This window comes from Sminthopsis crassicaudata, chromosome 4 (assembly GCF_048593235.1).
Source record: "Sminthopsis crassicaudata isolate SCR6 chromosome 4, ASM4859323v1, whole genome shotgun sequence".
NCBI lineage: Eukaryota > Metazoa > Chordata > Mammalia > Dasyuromorphia > Dasyuridae > Sminthopsis > Sminthopsis crassicaudata.
Genome location: NC_133620.1, coordinates 304,504,503 through 304,531,087, shown reverse-complemented (window position 1 = coordinate 304,531,087; position 26,585 = coordinate 304,504,503). Strand labels below are relative to the sequence as shown.

General features: G+C 34.4%; 1 protein-coding gene across 4 annotated transcripts in view; it reads right to left on the bottom strand.

Annotated features, from left to right (window-relative positions):
• Window positions 1-21,734, bottom strand: part of TBCD (tubulin folding cofactor D) — a 436,500-nt gene extending 414,766 nt beyond the window's left edge. For 2 of the 4 annotated variants that reach the window (XM_074264992.1, XM_074264995.1), the window contains exons 1-7: window positions 21,590-21,734; window positions 21,023-21,267; window positions 13,891-13,941; window positions 12,881-12,978; window positions 11,844-11,945; window positions 7,413-7,559; window positions 5,470-5,525 (exon numbers count right to left, since the gene is read on the bottom strand). In XM_074264992.1, the coding sequence (XP_074121093.1) occupies window positions 5,470-5,525; window positions 7,413-7,559; window positions 11,844-11,945; window positions 12,881-12,978; window positions 13,891-13,941; window positions 21,023-21,212 (644 nt within the window). In that variant the 5' untranslated portion in view covers window positions 21,213-21,267; window positions 21,590-21,734. Of the gene's footprint in view, window positions 1-5,469; window positions 5,526-7,412; window positions 7,560-11,843; window positions 11,946-12,880; window positions 12,979-13,890; window positions 13,942-21,022; window positions 21,268-21,567 lie in introns of all 4 variants that reach the window. The other 2 variants (XM_074264993.1, XM_074264994.1) reach the window with 2 other exon arrangements.
• Window positions 21,735-26,585: the final 4,851 nt, after the last annotated feature.

Genomic DNA, 26,585 nt, shown 5'->3' with positions numbered 1-26,585 from the left:
TTTGTGCATGGTATACACACACACACACACACGTGTGTGTGTGTGTGTGTGTGTGTGTGTGTGTATATATATAAATTCACACACATAATTTATACTTGTATAATTTCTCCTCTGATAAAATGTATGCTCCTTAAAAGAAATTATTTCTTTTTATCTTTGCATCACCAGTACTTAGAACAGTACACAGTAAGAACTTAATACATATTTGTTGATAAATTGATGGATTTCACCTTTGTTCTAAATAGTCAGTATTGATACTTACATACAAACATCATCAGTTTAGAGTAAAAAGGCATCTTATCTTAAAAGCTCATCTGAGCCCCATTTTACAGGTGAGGAAACTAAAACTTGGAGATATTAAAAGATGTGCCCAATGTCACAAACTAAATAGCAAAGCCGAAATTCAAACCCTATTTTCTAGAATCTGTATCCAGTTCTATTTCCACATCATAATAGAAGGGTTCAGCTTATTTTATCTTTTATTTATTTATTTATTAAGGGTATTAAATTCCAATTTATAGGTTCTTGAGCAAAGGAATAATATTATCTGTGAATTAGTAAAGTTAACTTTCCAGTAACACTTAATCCAGTGTTAAATTATTTAATGTTTAAAAAGGGGGATGTTGAAAATAATATAATACATACCACATTCCTATGAGGCTTAATACTATTATTAAGAAATTTTTTAATTCTTCATACTTAAAGGATTAAAAAGAAGAGATTCTAAGGATTACAGATTTAGCTCTACAAGGTACCTGAAAGATCCCTTAGTAAAATTACTACTTTACAGATGAAAAAACTAAGATCCAAAGAGGTTAAATGACTGACTTTTAAACCTTGCAGATACTACCTAGTAGTGCTGGGAGATACAACTCCTCAGGGGCCAAAAATGATCATTTGGGAACACAAACAAGAGTCCAGAAGCATCAGATTCAAACATCAAAAGAACAAAGTTCTTTTTTTTTTTTTTTTTAATTTTTCCCCCCCCTGAGGCTGGGGTTAAGTGACTTGCCCAGGGTCACACAGCTAGGAAGTGTTAAGTGTCTGAGAACACAATTGAACTCGGGTCCTCCTAAATTCAGGGATGGTGCTCTATCCACTGCGCCACCTAGCTGCCCCCAGAACAAAGTTCTAATCCTGACTTTGTCCAAAATTAACTGTGTAATTAATTTAGGGACTTGGTTGGGTTTCAGTTTTTTCATGCTGTGTAATTCCACCATAAAATGTAAGCTCACTAGAGTCTAGTACTGTTTTCATTCTGTCTTCATATTCTCCATTGCAGACTAGTACATAGGAAGCAATTTATAAATGCTTAATGAATTTGTATATCAAATGTAAGTAACAAAATTGGGCTAGATTAGGACTTTAAAAATTTGATTTGAAACCTAGGAGCCAGAACCCAATTTACCAAGTGAATTTTCAAAGTTCAAGGAAAAATGAATGGAGATTAACAAAGGGAAAATGCTAGAATTTTTTCAAAGGATCTTTTTTTGGGAAAGGCCCAAAATCAAGAGCTAAAGATATCCAAACAAGGTACTTCATATATATGGAACCAGAAGAAGTAACTATGATTGGGCTAACTGCCCTTCCAATCTTTCACGTTTATCTCTAGTTCAAAAGCATAGTCTAAGCCAGTATAGATATAATAGCCATTAAAAAATTCAAGAAGCTCCTAAGGTGAATCAAAGTAAATAGAAATAGAGTGTTTTGCAGATGATATGATGGTATACTTAGAGAACTCCAGAGATTCTAATAAATAGTTATTAGAAATAATTCACAACTTTAGCAAAGTTGCTGAATACAAAATAAATCCACATAAATCCTCAGCATTTTTATACATCACCAACAAAATGCAACAGCAAGAGATACAAAGAGAAATTCCATTTCAAACAAATGTTGAGAGTATAAAATATTTGGGAATCCATCTACCAAAGAATAGTCAGGAATTATATGAGCAAAATTACAAAACACTTGCCACAAAAATAAAGTCAGATTTAAATAGTTGGGAAGACATTCAGTGCTCTTGGATAGGCTGAGCGAATATAATAAAGATGACAACACTCCCCAAACTAATCTATTCATTTAGTGCTATACCAATCAGACTCCCAAGAAACTATTTTAATGACCTAGAAAAAAATAACAACAAAATTCATATGGAAGAATAAAAGGTAGAGAATTTCAAGGGAATTAATGAAAAAAAAGTCAGATGAAGGTGGTCTAGTTGTACTTGACCTAAAGCTATATTATAAAGCAGCAATCACCAAAATCATTTGGCATTGGTTAAGAAATAGACTAGTCGATCAGTGGAACAGATTAGGTACACAGGACAAAATAGGGTACAACTATAGCAATCTAGTGTTAGACAAACCCAAAGATAATAACATTTGGGATAAGAATTCATTATTTGAAAAAAATTGTTGGGAAAACTAGAAATTAGTATGGCAAAAATTAGATATGGACCCACACTTAACAACATATACCAAGATAAGATCAAAATAGGTCCATGATTTAGGCATAAAGAATGAGATCATAAATAGACTAGAGAAATAGAGGATAGTCTACCTCTCAGACCTGTGAAGTAGGAAGGAATTTATGACCAAAGGAGAACTAGAGATCTTTATTGATCACAAAATAGAATATTTTGATTACATAAAATTAAAAAGCTTTTGTACCAACAAAAATAACGCAAACGATTAGAAGGGAAGTAACAAATTGGGAAAATATTTTTACAGTTGAAGGTTCTGATAAAGGCATCATTTCCAAAATACATAGAGAACTGACCCTGATTTATAGGAAACCAAACCATTCTCCAATTGATAAATGGTCAAAGGATATGAACAGACAATTTTCAGATGATAAAATTGAAACTATATCCACTCATATGAAAGTGTTCCAAATCACTACTGATCAGAGAAATGCAAATTAAGACAACTCTGAGATACCACTACACACCTGTCAGATTGGCTAAGGTGACAGGAAAAGATAATGATGAATGTGGGAGGGGATGTGGGAAAACTGGTACACTGATGCATTGTTGGTGGAGTTGTGAAAGAATCCAGCCATTCTGGAGAGCAATTTGGAACCATGCCCAAAAAGTTATCAAACTACGCATACCCTTTGATCCAGCAGTGCTACTACTGGGCTTATATTCCAAAGAAATACTAAAGATGGAAAAGTATGTGCCCAAATGTTTGTGGCAGCTCTTTTTGTAGTGGCTAGAAACTGGAAAATGAATGGATGTCCATCAATTGGAGAATGGTTGGGTACATTATGGTATATGAAAGTTATGGAATATTATTGCTCTGTAAGAAATAGCCTGCAGGATGAATACAGAGAGGTTTGGAGAGACTTGCATGAACTGATGCTGAGTGAAATGAGCAGAACCAGAAGATCACTATACACTTCAACAACAATACTATATGAAGATATATTCTGATGGAAGTGGATATCTTCAACATAAAGAAGATCCAATTAACTTCCAGTTGATCAATGATGGACAGAAACAGCTACACCCAGAGAAGGAACACTGGGAATTGAATGTAAACTGTTTGCACTATTGTCTTTCTACCCAGGTTACTTACACCTTCGGAATCCAATTCTTACCATGCAAAAAGAAAATTGGATTTATGCACATATGTTGTATCTAGGTTATACTGTAACACATTTAATATGTATGGTATACATATGTGTGTGTATATATATATATATACACATGTCATCTAGGGGAGGGAGTAGAGGGAGGGAGGGAGGGGAAAATTTGAAAAAATGAATACAAGGGAAAATGTTGTAAAAAAAATTACTCATTCATATGTACTGTCAAAAAAAATTATAATTATAAAATTAATTTTAAAAAATAGTGATGTGACCTTCTTTTCAAGATATCATGATAGTAAAGCACAAAAATGCATGGATTAATCAATCAACAAGCATCATCTATTAGTTGCTTGCTCTCTACCTAACATGGTACTAGGCATGAAGAATAAAAAGTCAAAAAATATAACAGTCCCTATTGTTAAGGAACTTAATTATATTTACTTATATGTTAACAATTATATTCACTTCTATAATTTTAGAAGATTATGACAAAAATACCAAGTATGAAAATGAAATTTCTATTATATGTAAACTGGTATCCAATAAGTTGAGCCCTAGATTAGATGATCTCTTAAAAAACCATACCAAATCTAAAATTCTGTAATCCTACAATTTGTGAATCAGGCTGATTCACAATACATTAAATATTTTAAAAAATAAACACTAAACTTTTTTACATGTAATGGAAAATTTACTTTTTAAAATTAAAAGAAGCAAAAAAAGTAAAGTTCTGAATTAATTCACACACCTAACTACTATATAAAAATAAATAGTAACAATAAGCAGAAGAAGAAAAAAAGTTCAGAAAGGGACATAAAACCAAAAAGAACATTTCTTTTACCATGTTAAGTTTAACAAACTATAAATAAGTTATTGTCATGTTGGTTTTTCTGTGCTTATGAACTTTAGTTTTTATTAGTAATTACTATACAAATTAGCTCTACACAGCATCGCAGGGGGAACTTTCTTTGTCATCACATGTCTAGAAAATTAGAGAAATAGTTTTTCACTAATAACAAAGTCTGCCTATGTTTGTAATTTTTTTTTCTCCTTTCTTTTATTTTTCTTTTGCTGAAATAATGGGGGTTAAGTGATTTGCCCAGGATCACACAGCTAGGAAGTATCTGAGGGCCAGCTTTGAACTCAAGTCCTCCTGATTTGAGGGCTAGTGTTCTATCCACTGTGCCACCTAGCTGCTCCTGTAAATTTCTTTACAAGAAATGTATACAGCTACATGTTTTTTCCCCCCCACTAGATGGCACAATTTCATTATGTATCTCATTCACTGGCTCATTCCTCTACAATTAATGAGCACTCATTTGAGGTTTTTTGGTAAAAAAATTCATTCTTCTAAAAGGTAAATGTATTTATAAAGATGGCATAGCCCAATAGTACCGTGGATCTTTAAGAGGTACAGGAGTATAATATTCCCTTTTTGGGGGAGAAAAATGCTGAAGTTAGAGTCAGACATTTATTTGAATTGACAATTTCAACTAAGAGCACTGTCAAAAATAATCAAGTCCTCTGATGAATAGACTACTCTAAAGAGCAGTTCTTCAGGCTCACTTTAAATAAATGAGCCTTTACTATTTGATATAATATATATATGAAGTAGTATGGAATAGTAAACAGAATACAGAATCTAGATTCAAAACAGAATACAGAATCTAGATTCAAATCCTTCCTCTGACATTTATCCACCATTTATCCAAATTATTTAATTTTTCCAGGTCTCAGAGAACTATCTGGAACTAGAAGAGATATAGTCAGTTCTGATAGAGGAAGCTCCCACAGAAAAGAAATCACACATCCTTGACATATATTGTATATTATAACCACTAACTGAGAATACAGATAATAATGAGGCTAACTTACTTGGAAATAAGAACAGCAGCTGCATCCCGAGCCTTATCACTAACAACCAGGTAGGACTAGAAAATGAAAGAAATGTTTTTATCAATAATCATTTGGGCAAAAGTAGGAAACAGACACACAATATTTATGATAAATGAAAAATAATCAACTTAACTTTAAACCTTTGAATCAAACTCTAAATAACTAAGGGATAAGAAGCAGGCTTCCAACTTCCAAAAGATATACAAACTTGGTTAGAGTAACATGCCACAGCAAGACTGAGGTTCATCACCATCCCTCAGGTAGATCCCTGTAAATACTTTCAATCCCTGTAAATACCTACCCCTCAGGTAGCCTTTACTTTCAATCCCTGTAAATACCTACTACCAGATAAAACAATAGCTAAATATAGCTATAACTTATTTCACATATCTTATCTCATTTGAGCCAATAATTCCATAAGGGAGGTTCTATTATCTCTATATTACAGGAAAAAACTCAAACTGAAAAAGCTTGATTTGTACAGGGCCACACAACTAAGAATTATCTGAAACAAGATTCAAACTCAGATGTTCCTGAATCTGAGTCTCATCTACTTTCCCATGACTGATTCTATATCAATACCCAATCTCTCTGACATTTAAGAACTATTTGTATTTTTTTAATTGTAATAGCAGTTTACCTTCTATCAATCTGTATCAATTATTTAAATGAAAGCTAATACTTCAGAGTATTTGAGAAGTCTTTTATAAAAGGTTATGTTCTCATTTCTGTCAGGGCTATACGGAGATAAGTTAACAATCACTGGATGGTAAAGTTCTGAATTTCTTTAATCATTATGAAGAGATATGAAATTAGATTAGCAATATTATTATGAAGGATATATGAAAGATTATTAAAATACTACTAAACTGCTTATAGCCTTTGCCTAGAGACTTCATTACTAGATCCAAGGAGGGTATTGGCAACAAGAAGAAATCCTCATGTGCAGAAATACTGAAGATAGCATTATTATTTTTGTAACAAAAAAAGAAAATATGGGACAGGGAAATGAAGAAGAAGAAATCATCAGGTATGAATGTAACTAAATGCTGCTGCACAATTAAGGATTAACATATAAAGCCCCGGAAAGATATGCATGAATAGACAGAGACGGGAGAAATCAGATCCAAAAAAGAATAATATACAAACAATACTTATAACAATATAACAAAGTTAAAGGGGAAAGTTTAAGAAACAACAAAACTCTAATCAAACATCAGTCAATATTAGTACCATGTCAACAAAGTTAAAAGTTATCTCTTCCTTCTCTGCTGTTACCCACCAAAAAAATATTTTTCACTTTCCCTAAAAATGTTGTTTGAGTGTTTGTTAGCAAGTATGCAGTATTAAAACTAAATTTAAAAAAAAATTCAATTAAATTTTTTTTACATTTTTTTAATGAGTCCCTTTAAGTATCTTTAAGGAATAGGAAGGATCTAAACATTAATAAGTACAGTTCCTAACTTCTTCAACTAATGCAAATCATCTATAATTCACAGAAATGGGGCAACACTCCCTATAGAGAGTTACCTAGGGCAATTAAAAAGTTGAATGACTTATTTAGAGTTATATGGCAAAATTTAAATCCCAAAGCCAACCCTCTATCCACAATGTCCATCTAAATAGTTTAAAAATTATTTCTGAAATAGTTACCACTACTAAATTTTTGGCTAAATGATCAGATCCTGATTACAGGATTAATCTTCACAGACTAATTTACAAATTAATACAAAGGCAAATTCAACTTAGCTACACCATTGCACAAATAATAAAATTGCTCTCAATGAAGTTTTCCTTATATTGAGAAACAAAGTAGCATAAGTCTAGAAAAAAAAACAGATTATATGTAGGTCATCACATAGTTTTACTTCATGCTTAAATTCAAAAGAAGAATCAACAATTATTAAAAATAAAATATTTACTTCTGCTATATGAAGTATGCGATCCATTGTAGATATACGAGCCTCACCACATTCAGAAGTGAGATTTCCATCAAGACGTGAAAGATCAAAAGGAATCAGGCAAGTTACAGAAAGCCACAGCAAAAGCACATATCGGGTTTCCCAAGTCTAGGCCAGAATAAAAAATACAAGATATGACTACTTATTTAAATATAAAATAGTTAACAAGTAATTAAAATTAAAAAGCGAAACTATAGTATTTTTAGAATGGTTACCAAGCAGCTACCAAAATAAATTATGAAATAATTCTGAAAAAGTAGATTGTACATTATGAAGAAAAAATGCCCCAAAACATGGTCAAGAAATGCAAATTATGACAGTATTTCATATAATCTCCATTTTATATATAAGGTAACTTAGAAATGTCTAAAGCTAAGATTTTAATTTAGGTTTTATTGACTCCAAGGATCCCACATTCTAGCCACTATGACATATACCTCCCTCTTCATCTTCATCCCAGCTTTCCATAGTATCTCTACAACTTTTACCTGTAACATGCCCTCCTGACAGTTACAATTACTAGTCTGCCCTAGGCCCAACAGAGTACCTTTGACCACTGACCTTTGCAGTGTCATCTCTACCCGGCTCGCCTCCTCTGAGGCCTTCAAAGGTCTCTGGCCACGATCTCTTGAATCTATAGTTTAATAACCAGTAGCACGCTCAAGAACAACCACATGTAATCTTAAAAGCCTTTATTATACCTACTCACATAATGCCCTGACTTGTCAGCTCCCTAGTGAACACCTAGTCTGAAGACCTACGTGTTCTCTACCAAACTCCTTACCTCTCGGCTATCCATCAGTTTGGCTTGGCTTGGCTACCCCAGGTTAGGAAGCCAGGTTAAAGAGAGCGACTACTGTCTGCAGTGGGCTTATAAAGGGCCTGTGAGGTCACACACACAGCCAACCAGCGAGAGAGCTGTCACCCATTATGAAGCTATCTCAATATGGACAGGATCCTACCCACAGGGCAGTCCTATAACCACAGAGATTACTTCTGGGCCACTCAAATCTCTAGTTGCACTGTGGCGCTGCCCATTTAAAGGGCCCTTACAATTCTTGTAAGGGAATTCTCTTGTTTTGCGGGAACCGCATCCTTACATTTACCCTTACTCTTCTTTCTAATATCCTTATTCCTTAACAATTTTCCTAATATTGACTCCTGACAATCCTCAGCCATCATCAATCCAAAGGGGAAAAGTCATCCTAAAATCGATGACGCTGCCCAATCTAGTAGATAGAGGCGATAGAGATATTTATTTCACATTCTCAACTACAAAAGATACCTATTTTTTTTTAATTTTTTATTATATATATATATTTTTATAATATTATCCCTTGTATTCATTTTTCCAAATTATCCCCCCCTCCCTCTATTCCCTCCCCCCGATGACAGGCAACCCCATACATTTTACATGTGTTACAATATAGTCTAGGTACAATACATGTGTGTGAATATCATTTTCTTGTTGCACAATAAACATTAGAATCCGAAGGTACATGCAACCTGGGCAGACAGATATTAGTGCTAACAATTTACATTCACTTCCCAGTGTTTCTTCTCTGGGTGTAGCTACCTCTGTCCATCATTGATCAACTGGAAGTGAGTTGGATCTTCTTTATGTTGAAGATTTCCACTTACATCAGAATACATCCTCATACAGTATTGTTGTTGAAGTGTACAGTGATCTTCTGGTTCTGCTCATTTCACTCAGCATCAATTGATTTAAGTCTCTCCAGGCCTCTCTGTATTCCTCCTGCTGGTCATTTCTTACATAGCAATAATATTCCATAACCTTCATATACCACAATTTACCCAACCATTCTCCAACTGATGGACATCCATTCATCTTCCAGTTTCTAGCTACAACAAAAAGAGCTGCCACAAACATTTTGGCACATATATGTCTCTTTCCGCTAAAAGATAACCTATTTGAATTGAAAATATTACAAATATTCATAATGAGAAAGACAGAAAAGAGGCCTTTATATCCTGTCACTGACTAGCTCGCTGACCCTGGACATGCTACATGCCTTTTCTACGTCTCAGTTTCCTCATTTGTAAAATAAGGGTACAAATCCTAAATGACCTCTTGAGGTCTCTTTGTGATTCTGAAAAAATCTATGTTTTTGATTTTTGTAAACCTGTTAATCCAATAGCCACTATCAACTAGAGAGAATTATAATGTTCTTTGTTGTTATTCAGTCATTTCAATCATGTGACCCCATTTTCTTGGCAAAGATACCACAATGGTTTGCCATGTCCTTTCTCCAATTCATTTTACAGAAAACTGAGGGAAACAGGATGTAAGTGACATGCTCACAAATAGTGTTTAAGTTCACATTTGAATCAGGTCTTCTTGATTACAGGTCTGGCCCTCTAACCAATACACCACTAGCTGTCCCACAAGAGAGGACTGAATGATTTCAAGCCTTTTTTTCTTTCTTTCCTTCTTTTTTTTTTATTTTTTTTTCAAGCCCTTCTTTCTAATTTTGAAACCAATGGGCACACTAAGGGAAAACTATTAAAAATAATTTTAGAGAAATTAACACCACCCCCAAATGAACCAAAATATAATCTACAATCTTTAAAAAAAAAAAAAAAAAAAAAGGAAAAGGTATTAACTCAAAACAAACATGATATATGATAATATCGGTTAATGTCAAAATCCCAAAGACAAAATCAGTGTTTAAGAGAAAACACTAACTAGAAAGGCATCAGCAATCACAGCCATCCTGGTCCTGGACTTTCACCTCTCTGTCTCATCCAGATTCCTAGTACAATTACATTGACAGGAGGGAAAAACTCAGGATAAAAGTAATAACTTTTACTTGTCTGGAGCCTATAGCATTTAAGGAGCCTGACCCCCTAACCTGGATTATTAGTAAAAAGGAAAAATCTACCAAATTAAGATCATAGAGGGACAGCACTTCCAAGAACAATTTTTTTAAAAATCAAAGTAAAGTAGCAAAGGGAAACAAGACCAGGACTTTCAAAATCAAGAAGAAAAGGAAATAGAAAAAAGAAATGGAGAGGAGGATGATTAAAAAACAAACAAATACAGATCTTGGGGAAAAAAAGAAAAGTAGCAGTTGCAGAAACAGGTTTCAAATGCTGTCATGAATGCTATTTAATAATATTTCTTCCCAAAAGTATTAGAACATTAGATTAAAATGTTAGACCATAAAGTTAAAAAAAAAAAAAATTAGATTTTATAATCAGAAAGAAGGTTATTTCTTAAAGAATTACCAAAACAGACACGGATGCATTGTTGGGGGAGTTGTGAACAAATCCAACTATTTTGGAGAACAATTTGGAACTGTGCTCAAAAAGTTATCAAACTGTGCATACCCTTTGATCCAGCAGTGTTACTACTGGGCTTATATCACAAAGAGATATTAAAGAAGGGAAAGGTACCCACATGTGCAAAAATGTTTGTGGCAGCCCTTTTTGTAATGCCCAGAAACTGGAAATTGAATGGATGCCCATCAATTGGAGAATGATTGGGTAAATTGTGGTACATGAATGTTATGGAATACTATTGTTCTGTAAGAAATGACCAGCAGGATGAATAAAGAGAGGCTTGGAGAGATTTACATGAAGTGATGCTAAGTGAAATGAGCAGAACCAGGAGATCATTATACATTTCAACAACGATACTATATGAGGATATATTCTGATGGAAGTGGACATCTTCAACAAAGAGAAGATCCAATTCAGTTCCAATTGATCAATGACGGACAGAATCAGCTACATCCAGAAAAAGAATACTGGGAAATGAATGTGGATTACTTGCACTTTTGTTTTTCTTCCCAGGTTTTTTTACCTTCTGAATCCGATTTTTTTTGTGCAACAAGAGAACTGTACAATTCAATATACATATATTGTATTTAAGATATACTTTAACATGTTTAACATGTATGAGACTATGTGGCATCCAGGGGAGGGAGTGGAGGGAGAGAGAGGAAAAAATTGGAGCACAAATGCAAAGGACAATGCTGAAAAATAATAAAAACAATAAAAAGCTATAATAAAAAAAAAAAAAGAATTCCCAAAAATAAGAAGTATCCATTTTAAGAAGACATAAAAAATAATAACTTACAAAAAGTCTGAATAGGAATAGCAAGGCAACATTGTAGGAACATTTTAGAGATGAAAAAAGAAAAAAAACCTCTGACCACAAAGCATGAAAAAGACAGATTTTAATTTAAAAATTAAGAGACAGCCTAAACTTCAGCAAACAAAGTAAGTCATCATCAAGTGGGAGAATGAAAATAGTAGTTTGTAATATGTTTTGGATATGTGTTTTGGATCTTTAGACAGTTTTCCCTTATCACCACTTGATAAGCCTTTATCATTTTACACTGTTTCAACAGTACTAAGCATACTCACTTCATGGTCTTTAGGATTCTGATTTGTAAACATATCTATAACAGGCTGCACATCAGCTACTTCATGAGGGAACAAAGCAAGGAAGATTTTATATCCTCGAACCTAGGAAATAAAAGTTATACTTATTTAAAAGTTGATACAATGGTAACTATTCTCAATATATATCACAAATCAATTTGTAAATCCCCAGTAGGCAGAATTCAATATATCTCATCATGTTACAATATAATATAGTACAATATGAGACAATTCACCAAATTATTACATAGACTACAACAAAGTATCATTTTTGTAAAGGTATGCAATTCAGAAAATAAGCATCAAGGACCACACAAATTCCTAAACAAATTTTGTTCAATGAAATATAAAATATTATTCAGCTCTACTAACAACAATAATATAATCAACAAAATATATTACTATCATCAATTTAACATAGGCTCAGATATCATAATAGTCTCCTAAGTGGTTTCCCTGAGTCACTTTGCTTGTATTTCTCTTATGTATTTATCACATATTTACTGTTATGTTTACTTGTGTCAATTAAATATCCCCTCAACTAAAGTATAAATTAAATGAGGGAATTTGCTATGGAAAAGAACATCATTATGAACCTTTTTATCAAGCAATTAATCATTCCCCAATTATGTTTTATGTAAATTTATTGTATTTGCCTACAGCAAGGTAAAATTGTAATCTATTATTCTGTAGCAATTTTATATTGTTTATGTTTTTCCATCAGGGCTCTAATTTCTAAGACAACACTTTTTTGAATTATCTCAACCTGCCCATCTTCAAAATTCCCATTAGAACAGTTTCATTGTCTTTATGTATATATCATTATATTACACAAAAAAGAATTTGCATACCATAGATCATTCTAGACCCACCATGAAATCAAATCAAAATAATGAATATAAAAAGCCAATGAAAATTATAAATTCTTTAGTAACTATTTTCCTTAATAAAGTAAAATGTTTAAAGACAGGAAATTTTAAACCAATTATGTTTATATTGACTATTAAGTTAATTTTTACCTTTGTAATGATGTAAAGAAATTTAAAAGCCAGATGTACAAGAGCAGGAGGAGAATTACTATCCCTCACAATATCCAACAATAAATTCAACATCCATTCTAGGAGAGAAAATAAAGTCAAAATATCAAAACATGAATTATGAACTAAAAAATCAATTTATAGAGTCTTACGATCATGTAGAGACGAAAAAAGAAAAAAGCCTCTGACCACAAACCATGAAAAAGACAGATTTTAATTTAAAAATTAAGAAACAGCCTAAACTTCAGCAAACAGAGTAAGTCATATATGTGTTTGTATAAGTATGTGTGTATTCTTTCTAGATATAGGGCAAGAGTTAAAATGGTGGCTCATAAAAGCAAAGTATGTCTCAATCTAATCATGAGGAAACAAATGAGAATTAAATTACTACAGATACACAAAATGTCTGCAGAAGATATATACTACAGAACTATTTATATAAGATCAAAAATATTTATAGGGGGCAGCTAGGTGGCGCAATAGATAGAGCACCAGCCTTGAATTCAGGAGGACAAATTTGATCTCAGACACTTAACACTTCCTAGCTGTGTGACCCTGGGCAAGTCACTTAACCCCAGCCTCAGGAAAAAAATAAAAATAAAAAATAAAAAAATAATAATAAATAAAATTAAATTTAAAAAAATTTAAAAAGATATTACAGGGAGCATTATTTCTATTTTATAGATAAGGATAAGGAAATTAAAACTCATTAAGTGACTTTTTCTATCATCATAGGGGATTTGAGCCCAAGATTCATCAACTGCAATGCCAACACTTTAGCCACTGTGCCATTAATTACAAATCCAATTATAAACATTGCTATAAAACTATCATGACTTAGCTAAAAACAATCATTTACTCATCAATTTGCTTTCAATTTTTGCTCTCAAACTCTACTGAAAATGAAACCAAATAAATACTAACACATATAAAAACAGCGTTCTTTCTCTAGGATTATGGCACATTTAAAAACAAAAATTTTAAATTCTTACCTAGATGTGGATCCAACAAATGAGGCTGTTCCTGGTACTTGTCCATTATCACTTGAAAAATAAAGGCAATTCAAATGAAAAGAAAACAAACAAAACATAAATTTTCAATTAAACTACTAAGTGAAAATCCAAATTAATTTGCAAAAAGTTCAGTTTTCAATATTCTCTGCTGATGCAATGGACAACTCAAAACTTTCCCCAACCTGTTACATATTCCTTTAAAATGTCCTCATTAAGAATGCTCTAAATCAAAAAAAAAAAAAAAAGAAAAAGAAAAGAAAAGAAAAGAAAAGCTCTAAATCACTATTGACTAGAGAAATGTGAAATTAAGACAACTCTAAGTGAGGTACCACCTCACACTTCTCAGATAGGCTAAGATGAAATGAAAAAATAATAAATGTTGAAAGGGATGTGGGAAAACTGGAACACCAACACATTGGTAGAGTTGAAAAATGATCCAACCATTTTACATTTGGAGCTTTGCCCAAAGGCTATAAAACTGTGCATATCCTTTGATCCAGAATCTTACTAAAAGATAAAAAAGGGAAAAGGACCCATAAGTGCAAAATTTTATTGCAGCTCTTTTGTAGTAGCAAGGAATTGGAAATTGGTTGGATGCCCATCAGATGGAAAATGGCTCAAAATAAGATGAGCAGGCTATTTTCAGAAAAGCCGGGAAAGATTTACATGAACTGATGCTAAATGAAGTAAGCAGAACCAGAACATTGTATACTATAACAGCAAAATTATGTGATGATCAATTCTGATAGACTTAGCTCTTCTCAGCAATATAATGATCCAAAACAATTCCAAAAGACTTGAGATGGAAAATACAATCCGCATTCAGAGAGAAAATTATGGAGAATGTATGTGGACTGAAGCATAATAATTTCACCTTTTTGTTTGTTTTTTCTTTATCACGTTTTTTTTTCTTCTTTTTGTCTGATTTTTTTTTTTTTTTGCACAACATGACAAATATGGAAATATGTTTAAAAGGATTGCACATATTTAACCTATATAAAATTGCTTGATGTCTTGGAGAAAAGGGAGGTAAGGAAGAGAGGAAGAAAAATTTAGAACACAAAATTTTACAAAAATGAATGCTGAAAATTATCTTTAGGGGCAGCTAGGCAGCACAGTGGATAGAGCACCAGCCTTGTATTCAGGAGGACCTGAGTTCAAATCTGGTCTCAGACACTTAACACTTCCTATCTGTGTGACCCTGGGCAAGTCACTTAACCCCAGCCTCAAAAAAAAAAAAAAAAAAATCTTTACATGTATTTGAAAAAATAAAATACTATTAAAAAAGGAGAAAACTACTAATTTCTTAATTTGTATAATTAAAATGAAGATTATGTTCTAAGCCTTACACATAAACAAGTACATTTAAAGTTTGTTGAATTGAATTATGTTAACTGATACACTTAATATCCCTTAATTAACCAAATTAGAACTGATGTGTAGGCAACCTAAAAGAAAAATTAAACCATGTCTAAAATAAATAAAAATAATAATCAAAAATAAAATATATAAGGTCAGAGTTTTTGTATTCTCAGGACTAATATAGTCAACATTATCCTTTGTGAGATCACGAACACTCTTAATTAGTAAATACATTTTCAATGAAATGGTTATGGAAAAGCTAAAATTACATAATTATAAATGAGGAAACTGAGGCCCAAGGAAATCGAGCTTTTTGTCCAAGGTCACAAGTACAGTAAATGGCAAAGGTGGGATTTGAACTCGGATCTTCTAATTACAGAACCACTAATCTACCTACTATCTCATCTTCAAAATTATATCCTTCAAAGGATCATAGAATTTGAAAACCAGATGGAAACAATTCCAGCAAAATAACTGAGCTAATTGTCATGAATAAATCTCTCTATCCCTGAACAACAGTAATAAATGTTCCAATAAAATACTACAACAATAAAAAGAGGGGATAAAAAAGAATTCCTCTGAAGGGAAACCTCATCCAAAAGAAAAAAAGCCCCAATAAGGAGTCTAAAGAAATTGTTTTTTTTTAAAAAGTCTCTCAAAAGTGAACATAAGGTAAAAGTAAGGAAACCTCCAAAAAGAAATAAAAATACAAAAATAGAAATATCTAAACCATCTTCCTAGTTGTTAATAAGGGAAATAAAGAAAGATCTGGAATCTATTTCTTTAAATGTATATGAATTATAGAGGGCTGGAACTCTAAAAAGGTGTACCAGAATCCAGAACAGCAGAGACTTAAGGCTAAGTACTTACTCTATGTGAGATAATGGTTCTCTAAACATATCCTTAGATGATATAGTAATATGATGCTCTCCTCAGGATTGGCACCTGCTGAATGTGTTGTAGTTAGGTAATCTTAGGGAAGGATTGGAGGGCTGAGGGAGAGAGTCAGTCTCTGCCTCAGCATGCTCTACAGCGAAGAGTTCAGCTTCTAAATTCCAGAGTCCAGGATCCATTTTTGACCAGCCATGTGACAGCTTACCTGCCTCCTTCACTTCTCCTCCTAAAAACCACGGACTTTGATCCTGACTCTGAATAATCCTGAGGCCCTCCAGAGAGCTAGCCCAGACATTACAATGAATAAATACAGATATCTAAGAATATATGAAAAATAAAAATAAATATCACACTCTACAACGTAAGAGTATTCAACTTGGAATATTCTAATAAAACCATGAAATCTAGGAGAAACAAAAAGACTCTGTGGAACAAAAAGAAGTGTAGAGATCACAGAATTTTAAAAAAAATTTTTAATGACAACTGGAAATTGAATTTAAGACCTCAACAAACAAAAAAGCATAAAAGCTAAAAGTGGAGTTCTAACATAAGAATTAATGATTTTACATACAAAAGGAAGGAAGAAGGAAAGGAGGAAGGGAGGGAAGGGGGAAGGAGGGAGAGAAGGGAATGAAAGAAGGGAGGGAAAGGAGGGAGGGAAGGAGGAAGGATTCATGACTAGATCCTGAATAAGGGGTAGAAGAGAGGTAAGCTGACTGCATGAAGCAGAGTATTTGTGCTTATTATATTCCTCTCTCATAATCCTCCTTTCTATAAAACAGAAAAAGTATAAAAGAATTATATAGAGGCTTTCTTTCTCCTTCCAACATTCTCACCCTAAACCCTAAATTCGCACCTTTAATTTCCTTCTATCTATTGGTTCTTTCCCTGATACCTACACATAGCCAGCTTTCTCCCCTCCCTCTTCCTTATAAAACCCCGCAACTTACCCTACCATTCCAGAAGCCATAGTTCTGCATCTCCTCCTCCTTTTCACAATCAAAATCCTAAAAGAGATTATCTATATGCTTATTCCCTTCTCAACTACTTGTAATCTGGCTTCCAGTCCCCTCTAATTATACAGTATTGTTTTCTGAAAGATTAGCAATGTTCTGGCTCTTCCCATAGTTTTGTGATGAAGAAAGCCACTTACACCCAGAGAGAGAACAGTAGGAATTGAATGTAAACCACAACATAGCATTTTCACTTTTTTTGTAGTTGTTTGCTTGCATTTTGTTTTCTTTCTCATTGTTTCCTTTTTGTTTTGATTCTGATTTGCCTTGTGCAGCATGATATTTGTGGAAATATATATAGAAAAATTGTGCATGTTTAAGATATATTGGATCACTTGCTGATTGGAGGGGAAGAGAGGGGGAAAATTAGAACACAGAATTTTGCAGGAGTGTTGAAAAATATCTATCTATGTATTTTGAAAATAAAAAGCTTTAATTAAAAAAAGGAAAAAGAAAAGGAAAAACACTTATATGTTAAAAAATAAATAAATTTGAAGATAGATTAAATTTTAAAAAAAGATTACCAATGTTCTCAATAGCTAAATGAAACAGCCTCTTCCTCCTCCTCTTCTTCCTGTGATGCTTTTCACTCTTTCCTATTTTCTATTTCTCTCAATTTCAATGACACTGCACTCTTCTAATTCTTCAATCAATCAGACCAATTCTCAGTCTTATTTTTGGACAAGTCATCCCTCTGTTTCTTTCTCTCTGAAACTTCTTCTCTTTTTTTACTCTCTCTTTTAATGCCCTAAACTGATCCCATGAATTCCATTTTTTTCTATACACAACTAACTCCCAAAACTACTCATCAAGTCCTATACCCTTACTATATTTCCAACTAGTTGCTAAACATCTCCACCAAATGTTGAATCAGTATCTCAAATTCAGTATTTCCCAAATAGGACAAATAAGATTAGGTAGAGGCTCAAATGCTCATTCTACCACTTTCTATAGAGATGTGGGACATATCATTTCAGTTCTTTAGGCCTTGGTTTTGATGAGGGATGAGGGTAGTGATGAAGAGGTTAGGCAAGAATGGATGGGGGTTCCTTCTCTCCAAAGTTTGAGTTCTTAGGGAAGGAATTCGCTTTAAACCCAGAGGCTATGGTTAAAAAAAAAAAAAAAAAAAAAAAGCTTTATTTTTAAAGAAACACCAAGAGGGAGTCTCTTGGCAGGCATATCATTCTCAAGGGAAGAAGTGATCTACAAAAAGTCATTTTTGGAAGACCCATTTTGTATGAGTCTAAGGGAAGTCTCAAGTAAATGTGAAATCTTGCCTGCAGTCGTGACTCCCTAAGAAAGCTTATCTTGCTCTGAGAGGATACAAGACCATTTGGGTTTGTAGAACAAGGAGAACATGGTTTTTCTAAGATTTTATATAATTTCACAGGGCTCACTCAGGTCATATAGAATTCACTCTCTTCAGTTTCATCTGTAAAATGAAGGGATTTATCTACATGAAGTTCCTTCTAGCTTAAATATTTATGATTCTAATTAGAACAACTTAAGATGTAACAACAAAATATGAGATTCTGCTTGATGAGGTTTAGAATTGTAGTACCCAAATGAAATTAGAGTTTAACTGAAGTCTAGTGGCAGGTTCGGTATACAGGGATTCAAATAGAGCTCTCCTACAACCCCTTTGGATTCAGCGCAAGGATACAGAGTTAAATGAGGTCTAGTGGAGGTACAAGAGTCCCCTTGTAAAGGAATTTACAGACCCCAAAACCTAGATTGATAAAAGAGGTTTATGGGGTTTGGAAGTAAAGTTAAAGTCTAGTTAGTAAAAGGTGAAGGTAGAGATAAAAGGGCATCGGAAATAGGATTCCAGTGGGCAGAGAGTCCTTGGTGCCAGGCATGGTGCTGGCATGTTTTGAACCTCTGCAAAGAGAGGACTCCAGCTTGGTTCTTTTATAATGAGAGATTTAGCTAAAGGGGCCTGTGGGTGCAGTCCCAAATTGGCTCCTTGCTGGGTTTCGAGGAGGGCTAGAATTTGCTTAGTGGGGGTTGGGAAACCTGAGCAGAACATTATAATAGCCAAGTTGGCTCAGATCCTATGGGGGTTGTGAGAGCCCAGATGCGTTTTGACCAAGATTTGTGAATCAAATCTTGGCTTCTTGAATTGATAATGCATCAGCTAGGAGGGATGGGAATCAAAAAGCAATAAATCAATCTGAAAAGACTAGTTTCTTAAAGGGAGCACAACCTGCATCATTCTGAGAGGGAGTACCAAGGCCACCTTGACCTTTGATGCACAATAAGTTTTCTGCCATGTTGCAGAAACACCCTTGTTGAGCAAATAGCATTCATTTGTCATAGTGGGAACAAGTGTAAGCCGAGGGTCACAGCCAGTGGTTACGTGAAAAGGGATGCCTGAATAGGACCTCTTGTCTGTGACCAAGCTGCTGAATTGCTGGCTTGGCTCTCGGAGAATGAACTCTGTATGACCTGAGTGAGCCCTGTAAAATTATGTAAAATCACCAAAAAACATGTCCCCTTTGATCTACAAACCCAAATGGTCTCCCATTCTCTCAGAGCAAGATAAGCTTTCTTGTTGGGAAGTCACTATCCCAGGCAAGATTTCACATTCAATTGAGAATTATCAAACTTCCCCTAGACTCATACATAAAATGGGTCTTCAAAAAATGACTTTTTGCAGATTAATTCTGTCTAGAGAATGATATGCCCGCCAAGAGAATTCCCTTTTGTGTTTCTTTAACAATAAAGCCTTTTTTACCATAGCCTCTGGGTTTAGCGAATTCATTCGCTCAGAACTGGCCTCTCAGAGAGAAGGAATCTCACCCATTCCAGCCTAACCTCATCATCTCATACCCTCATCACTCTCATTAGTAGATGCCATGCATATTCAATGCCCATGAGCTGCTTCTCTGAATGGTAATTGGGGATTGCCTATTGTCCAAGGCGCTGATCACGCTTACAAAAATGTATATCAACAAGGCTGTATAGCATAATAAACTGGAGCTCTTTTCACACCCTGCCCCACTCATCTCTTCTCTGAGATCAAAGGCCTCATATGCCAAGAACTCTTTTTTTTTCTTTTTTTTTTCCCCCTGAGGCTGGGATTAAGTGACTTGCCCAAGGTCACACAGCTAGGAAGTGTTAAATGTCTGAGACCAGATTTGAACTCAGAGCCTCCTGAATACAAGGCTGGTGTTCTATCCACTGTGCCACCTAGCTGCCCCCACCATGAGCTCTTAAAAACCAGCCACAATATACAGAGAATCTGGTTATAAAGTAATGAGAACAATTTTCATGTGTAATTTGTGGAACAAGACACACTCCATAATTAGGGACACTGTTTACCCACCTCCATTATCCCATTTGTACTATGCTCATTTAAATCTGAGTTCTACAAATTAGCATTTATTCTCTTCTATTACATGCTACTGAAGGTACATATCTTAAAATCAAAGTGGGATCTGACCCTTTTTCCCATTGTGTCCCTGAATTATTTAAACAACTTCAGATCAAATGATAGCAAATTGAATTATCATAGACATCCAGTCGTAAGGTTGATAATAAAAAACAGTCATAAAAATTATAAATTTAGAAGTGGAAGGTACCTAAAGAACAAATCTTCATTTTACAGAGGAAGAAATGTGGCCCAGAGAGATTAAGTGATTGTAGTGAACCCAAGTTTTTTATCTCCAAATCCCACATTAAGCATTGCACCAACTTGCCTCCATTAATAACTACCACTTAAGTACCACAAAAACTTTTCAAATTGCGGTTGATCAGTTTTGTTACCATTACCTCGCTGTAAGAGATCATAAAATCTATCACAAAACAGAAATTCAACTGAGTTACCGAAGGACACTTACCTATAAACTTTTCAATTGTAACCTCACGAGTTACCAAATCACCATACACATATTTCAGGTTATCAATTAATCCTTTTGTTTCCTGGCTTTCACTGAAGGTCTCCAATACTTTGGTAATGGCAATCACATCAGATTCCATGTTTACCCCTTCTTCTTGCTCGGTACCGTCTCCACTCAAATTTAAAGGCATTTGGGCTGAGGTGGGAAGGAAGGAGATTGGAAAACCGGGAAAAGTTGTCAGCACACTAGAATTTAAAAAAAAAAAAAAAAGGCACTTGTGAATCAATACCAAGTATAATCTGGCACACGACCCAGCCACACCCCTCTCTACTCCACTAACAGACACAACCATGACCCCAAAGGCTACAGGCAGCGTCCCTGCTTGTTCACAGGAGAGGGAGAAGACTAGATAGGGAAGAGGCATTACTAGAACTGACTCTCCAGACACTACATGAGGAACCAGCACCAGCCCAATGCTTTCAAAACAGAGAGCGGCATTTGCTCCCTCGTTCTCCCCATTCGTCTCTCATCTCGTTCTCTCTCACCCTTCTCCTCTAGCCAACACACCGTAAAGCCGAGAGACAAATCAGCAGGTTTCGTCCCTAGCTGGTTCTCTCCAATTTGCACTCGCGGGGCAGGGCAGTAAGACTTTGCAAATCATTCACTTCCGAATTCAGAAGCCGACCTCAGTTCCGCTACGGTGTGCGCAAGGAGACAAAAGAGATCCGAGACTTGTGGGCGGAGCACGCTGTGAGAGGGAATCCACCCTTTTTTATTGTCCACCAAGCAGTTATTTATAAGAAGCATCTGTCCCCTTTGTCAAAATCATTTTTGTGCATCTCCTCCCATGCAATTCCTAGTTTGTACTTGAAATGTCCTCCTCTATTTGGCAACTTTTAACATTAAAAAATATACATATTCCCACTATATGTCAGAGAGCTGAGGTTTCGATGTAACCTTTTCAGTTGTGATGGGACAGTTATGGGCCAGAGTAACTCCTTTTTCTTTTTTTTTTTTTTTTTTTTTTTTTTTTTAATTCATTTTTCCAAATTATCCCCTCCCTCCCTCCACTCCCTCCCCCCCATGGACAGGTAATCCCATACATTTTACATGTGTTACAATATAACCTAGATACAATATATGTGTGTAAATACCTTTTTCTTGTTGCACAATAAGCATTAGCTTCCGAAGGTACATGTAACCTGGGTAGATAGACAGTAGTGCTAACAATTTACATTCGCTTCCCAGTGTTCCTTCTCTGGGTGTAGCTACCTCTGTCCATCATTGATCAACTGGAAGTGAGTTGGGTCTTCTTTATGTTGAAGATATCCACTTCCATCAGAATACATCCTCATACAGTATCATTGTTGAAGTGTATAGTGATCTTCTGGTTCTGCTCATTTCACTCAGCAACAGTTGATTTAAGTCTCTCCAGGCCTCTCTGTATTCCTCCTGCTGGTCATTTCTTACAGAGCAATAATATTCTATAACCTTCATATACCACAATTTACCCAACCATTCTCCAATTGATGGACATCCATTCAACTTCCAGTATCTAGCTACAACAAAAAGAGCTGCCACAAACATTTTGGCACATACAGGTCCCTTTCCGCTCTTTAGTATTTCTTTGGGATATAAGCCCAGTAGTAGCACTGCTGGGTCAAAGGGTATGCACAGTTTGACAACTTTTGGGGCATAGTTCCAAATTGCTCTCCAGAATGGCTGGATTCTTTCACAACTCCACCAACAATGTATCAGTGTCCCAGTTTTCCCACATCCCCTCCAACATTCATCATTATTTGTTCTTGTCATCTTAGCCAATCTGACAGGTGTGTAGTGGTATCTCAGAGTTGTCTTAATTTGCATTTCTCTGATCAGTAGTGATTTGGAACACTTTTTCATATGAGTGAAAATAGTTTCAATTTCATCATCTGAGAATTGTCTGTTCATATCCCTTGACCATTTATCAATTGGAGAATGGTATAAATCAGGGTCAGTTCTCTATATATTTTGGAAATGAGACCTTTGTCAGAACCTTTACTTTTAAAAATATTTTCCCAATTTGTTACTTCCCTTCTAATCTTGTTTGCATTAGTATTGTTTGTACAGAAACTTTTTAGTTTGATGTAGTAACTCCTTTTTCTTAGCCTTGCTTCCCATCTACTAGACGCATGAAACGTCAGAGGACCTTAAAAATAATCCCGTCCAATCCTCATCCACTCGACAAATGATGAAACTGATTCACAGAAAGAGGAAATAATTTGCCTAGAATTATACTGCTACTTAATAATAAACTTTGGTCTAGAATTTGAGTTTTCTGCCAAATGATGTTATTGGAAGAAAGAAAGGACTGCTCAGTTCACAGAGTCAAAAATTAAAGTCAGCCAGAAGACACGAATGCATTGTTGGTGAAATTGTGAAATAATCTGACCATTCTGAAGAGCAATTTGGAACTCTGCCCAAAGGGCTATAAAACTTTGTGTATCCTTTGATCCAACAGTGCCACTATTAGTTGTATCCCAAAGAAATAATAAGATAGGGAAAAGGACCCACATGTGCAAAAATGTTTGTAGCAGTTCTTTTTGTGGTGGCAAAGAAGTAGAAAATGAGTTAGATGCCCATTAATTAGGAAATGACTGAATAAGTTATGGTATATAAAAGTAATGGAATATTATTGTTCTATAAAAAATGATGAACAAGCTGATTTTCAAAAGGTCTAAAAAGATTTACATGAATTGATGCTAAGTGAAACAAGCAGAACTAGGAAAACATATAACATATAAACAATAACAAGATTGTTCGATGATCAACTATGACAGACTTCGTTCTTCTCAGCAGTTCTGTGATCCAGAGCAATCCCAATAAACTTTGGATGGAAAACACCATCAGCATCCTGAGAAAGAACTATGAAGATTGAATATAAATCAGCAGATGCTATTTCACTTTTTTTTTTCTTCTTTTTTTTCCCCTCTTACAGTTTTTCCCTTTTGTTTGGATTTTTCTCTGCCAACATGATTCATTAGAAAATATATTTTAAATAATGAAAGTACATATATAATAAAAAAAAATTTTTTACATGTAACTGGGGAAATTTTTTTTAAGTCATCCAGAGTTTTCTCATGTTATAAGAGTATGAAGAAATCATGTCCACTCTATTCTCTGGCAGTTGAGCAAAAATGTGCTTTTGATTTGCCATTTCCTTTTTTAGCTCATTTTATAAATAAAAAACCGTGACAAACATTGTTAAATGACTTGCCTAGGGTCACAATGTTAGTAAGTATTTGAGGCTAAATTTGAACTCAGGAAGATGGGCCTTCCTGACCTCCAGAGTCTTCCAGCACTCTATCCATTGCTACCTAGCTGTCCAAAATGAGAGTACAAAAGGACAAAATGTGGATATTTGACACAGCACATTCCAGAAAAGAATATATCAATAGATATATTCAAAACTACAGCAGAATTTCAAGCAAATAAAATCATGGAGAAACATTATAGCTTCAGCACTCTGTAGTTGGTTGCTTCATTTTGATAGTCAAGGAGAAAAAAAAAAAAAAAAAAAAAAAAAAAAGCAACCTTTCCACTGAAACACCATAGCAATTTGAAGAAAAGCCTAAGATGTATTTTCTTATCCCAGGCCATGGAGACAAGAAAGCGAGATGAGGTCTGACAGGCAAAGAGTATAGTACAGCAGTATAGATCTCTTTAGATGGGATAGTGGCTATTCATAAAACAGGCTATTCCTATTCCCTGTTCCAATAGCTAACTGCAATTGGTACCTATTTCAAAATGTCTTTATTCTGCTTTAAATTGTATAGTTTTACTTCCCAAAAACTTCTGGACATTTATCACAAAAAGGGCATCTTCCATAATGATTTCTGCTTCCTTGATAAAAGTCATGTGCTTGGATGGAATAACACAGTAGGACATAGCCTTTACTCCTTCCAAGTCCCTGTGTGTGGGATTTTGCATCAAAGATGATTAGCCACTGAGCATCATAGAGGATAAATTCTTATAGAGGAGACTCTCCCTCTCAGTAATGTATAATAAAACCACTAATAACAACTAACATTTAGAGAAGAACCAGGAGATCATCATATATGGCAACAACAAGATTATACAACTCTTTCAACAATGACATAATTGAAGCCAGTTTCAATGATCTTGTGACAGAGACATCTATACTCAGAGAGAGGACTGTGGGACCTGAGTGTGGATCACAACATAGCATTTTCACTCTTTTTGTTGTTATTTGCTTGCATTTTGTTTTCTTTCTCATTTTGTTTCCTTTTTGATATGATTTTTCTTGTGCAGCAAGTTTATTGTATAAATATATACATATGTTGGATTTAACATATATTTTAACATGTTTAACATATATTGTATTACTTGCCATGGGGGGAAAGAGGGGAAATTTTGGAACACAAGGTTTTGTAAGGGTCAATGTTGAAAAATTATCCATGCATATGTTTTGAAAATAAAAAGCTTTAATAAAAAACCCGAGTATTTATATAGCACTTTATAATCCACAAAGCATTTTACATTTTATTACCTTATTTGAGCCAAGAGTTCCTCCTAAAGTTTTTATTTAAAGATTGTTCTCACATTACTACACTGTTGGTAGAGTTCTGAATTGATCCAACTATTCTGGAGAGAAATTTGGAACTCTGCCCAAAGGGCTATCAAATTGTGCATATACTTTGATCCATCAGTGCCTCTCCTAGTCTATATCCCAAAGAGATCATAAAAAAGAGAAAAGGACCCACATGTGCAAAAATGTTTGTAGCAGCCGTTTTTGTAATGGCAAGGAACTGAAAACTGAATGCATGCTCATCAGTTGGGAAATGACTAAATAAGTTATGGTATATGAATGTAATGCAATATTATTATTCTTTAAGAAATGATTAGCAGGATGATTTCAGAAAGGACTTAAATAAACTGATGCTAAGTGAAGAGAATAGAACCAAGAGAACACTGTACACAGCAACAAGATTTTGTGGTGATCAATTGTGATGGATGTGGCTCTTTTCAACAGTGAGGTATTTCAGGCTAATTCCAATGGACTTGTGATGGAAAGACCCATCTGCATCCAAAGAAAGACTATAGGGACTTAATGTGAATCACATCATAGTATTTTCACATTTTGGGGTATTGCTTGCTTGCTTTTTTTTTCTTATTTTTTTTCTTTTTGATCTGATTTTTCTTGTGAAGTCTGATAGATGTGGAAATATGTTTAGAAGAATTACACATATTTAATCTATATTATATTATTGCTGTCTAAGAGAGGGAGGTGGAGAGAAAGGAGGGAGAAAATTTTGGAATACTAAGTTTTGTAAATGTGAATGTTGAAAACTATCTTTGCATGTATTTTGAAAATAAAAAGCTTTTATTAAAAAATAAAATTTAAAAAATGGTTACCAGTCAACTATTTCTTCATTTTCCATTGGATTGCACTCGTTTGGAATCCATCATGCTTTGAGGATACTTTTGCTCCTTCCCTTTTCAGCTTCCTTTTATATGTTGTCTTATTCCATTATGTTGTGAATTCCTTGAAGACAAGGGAAGA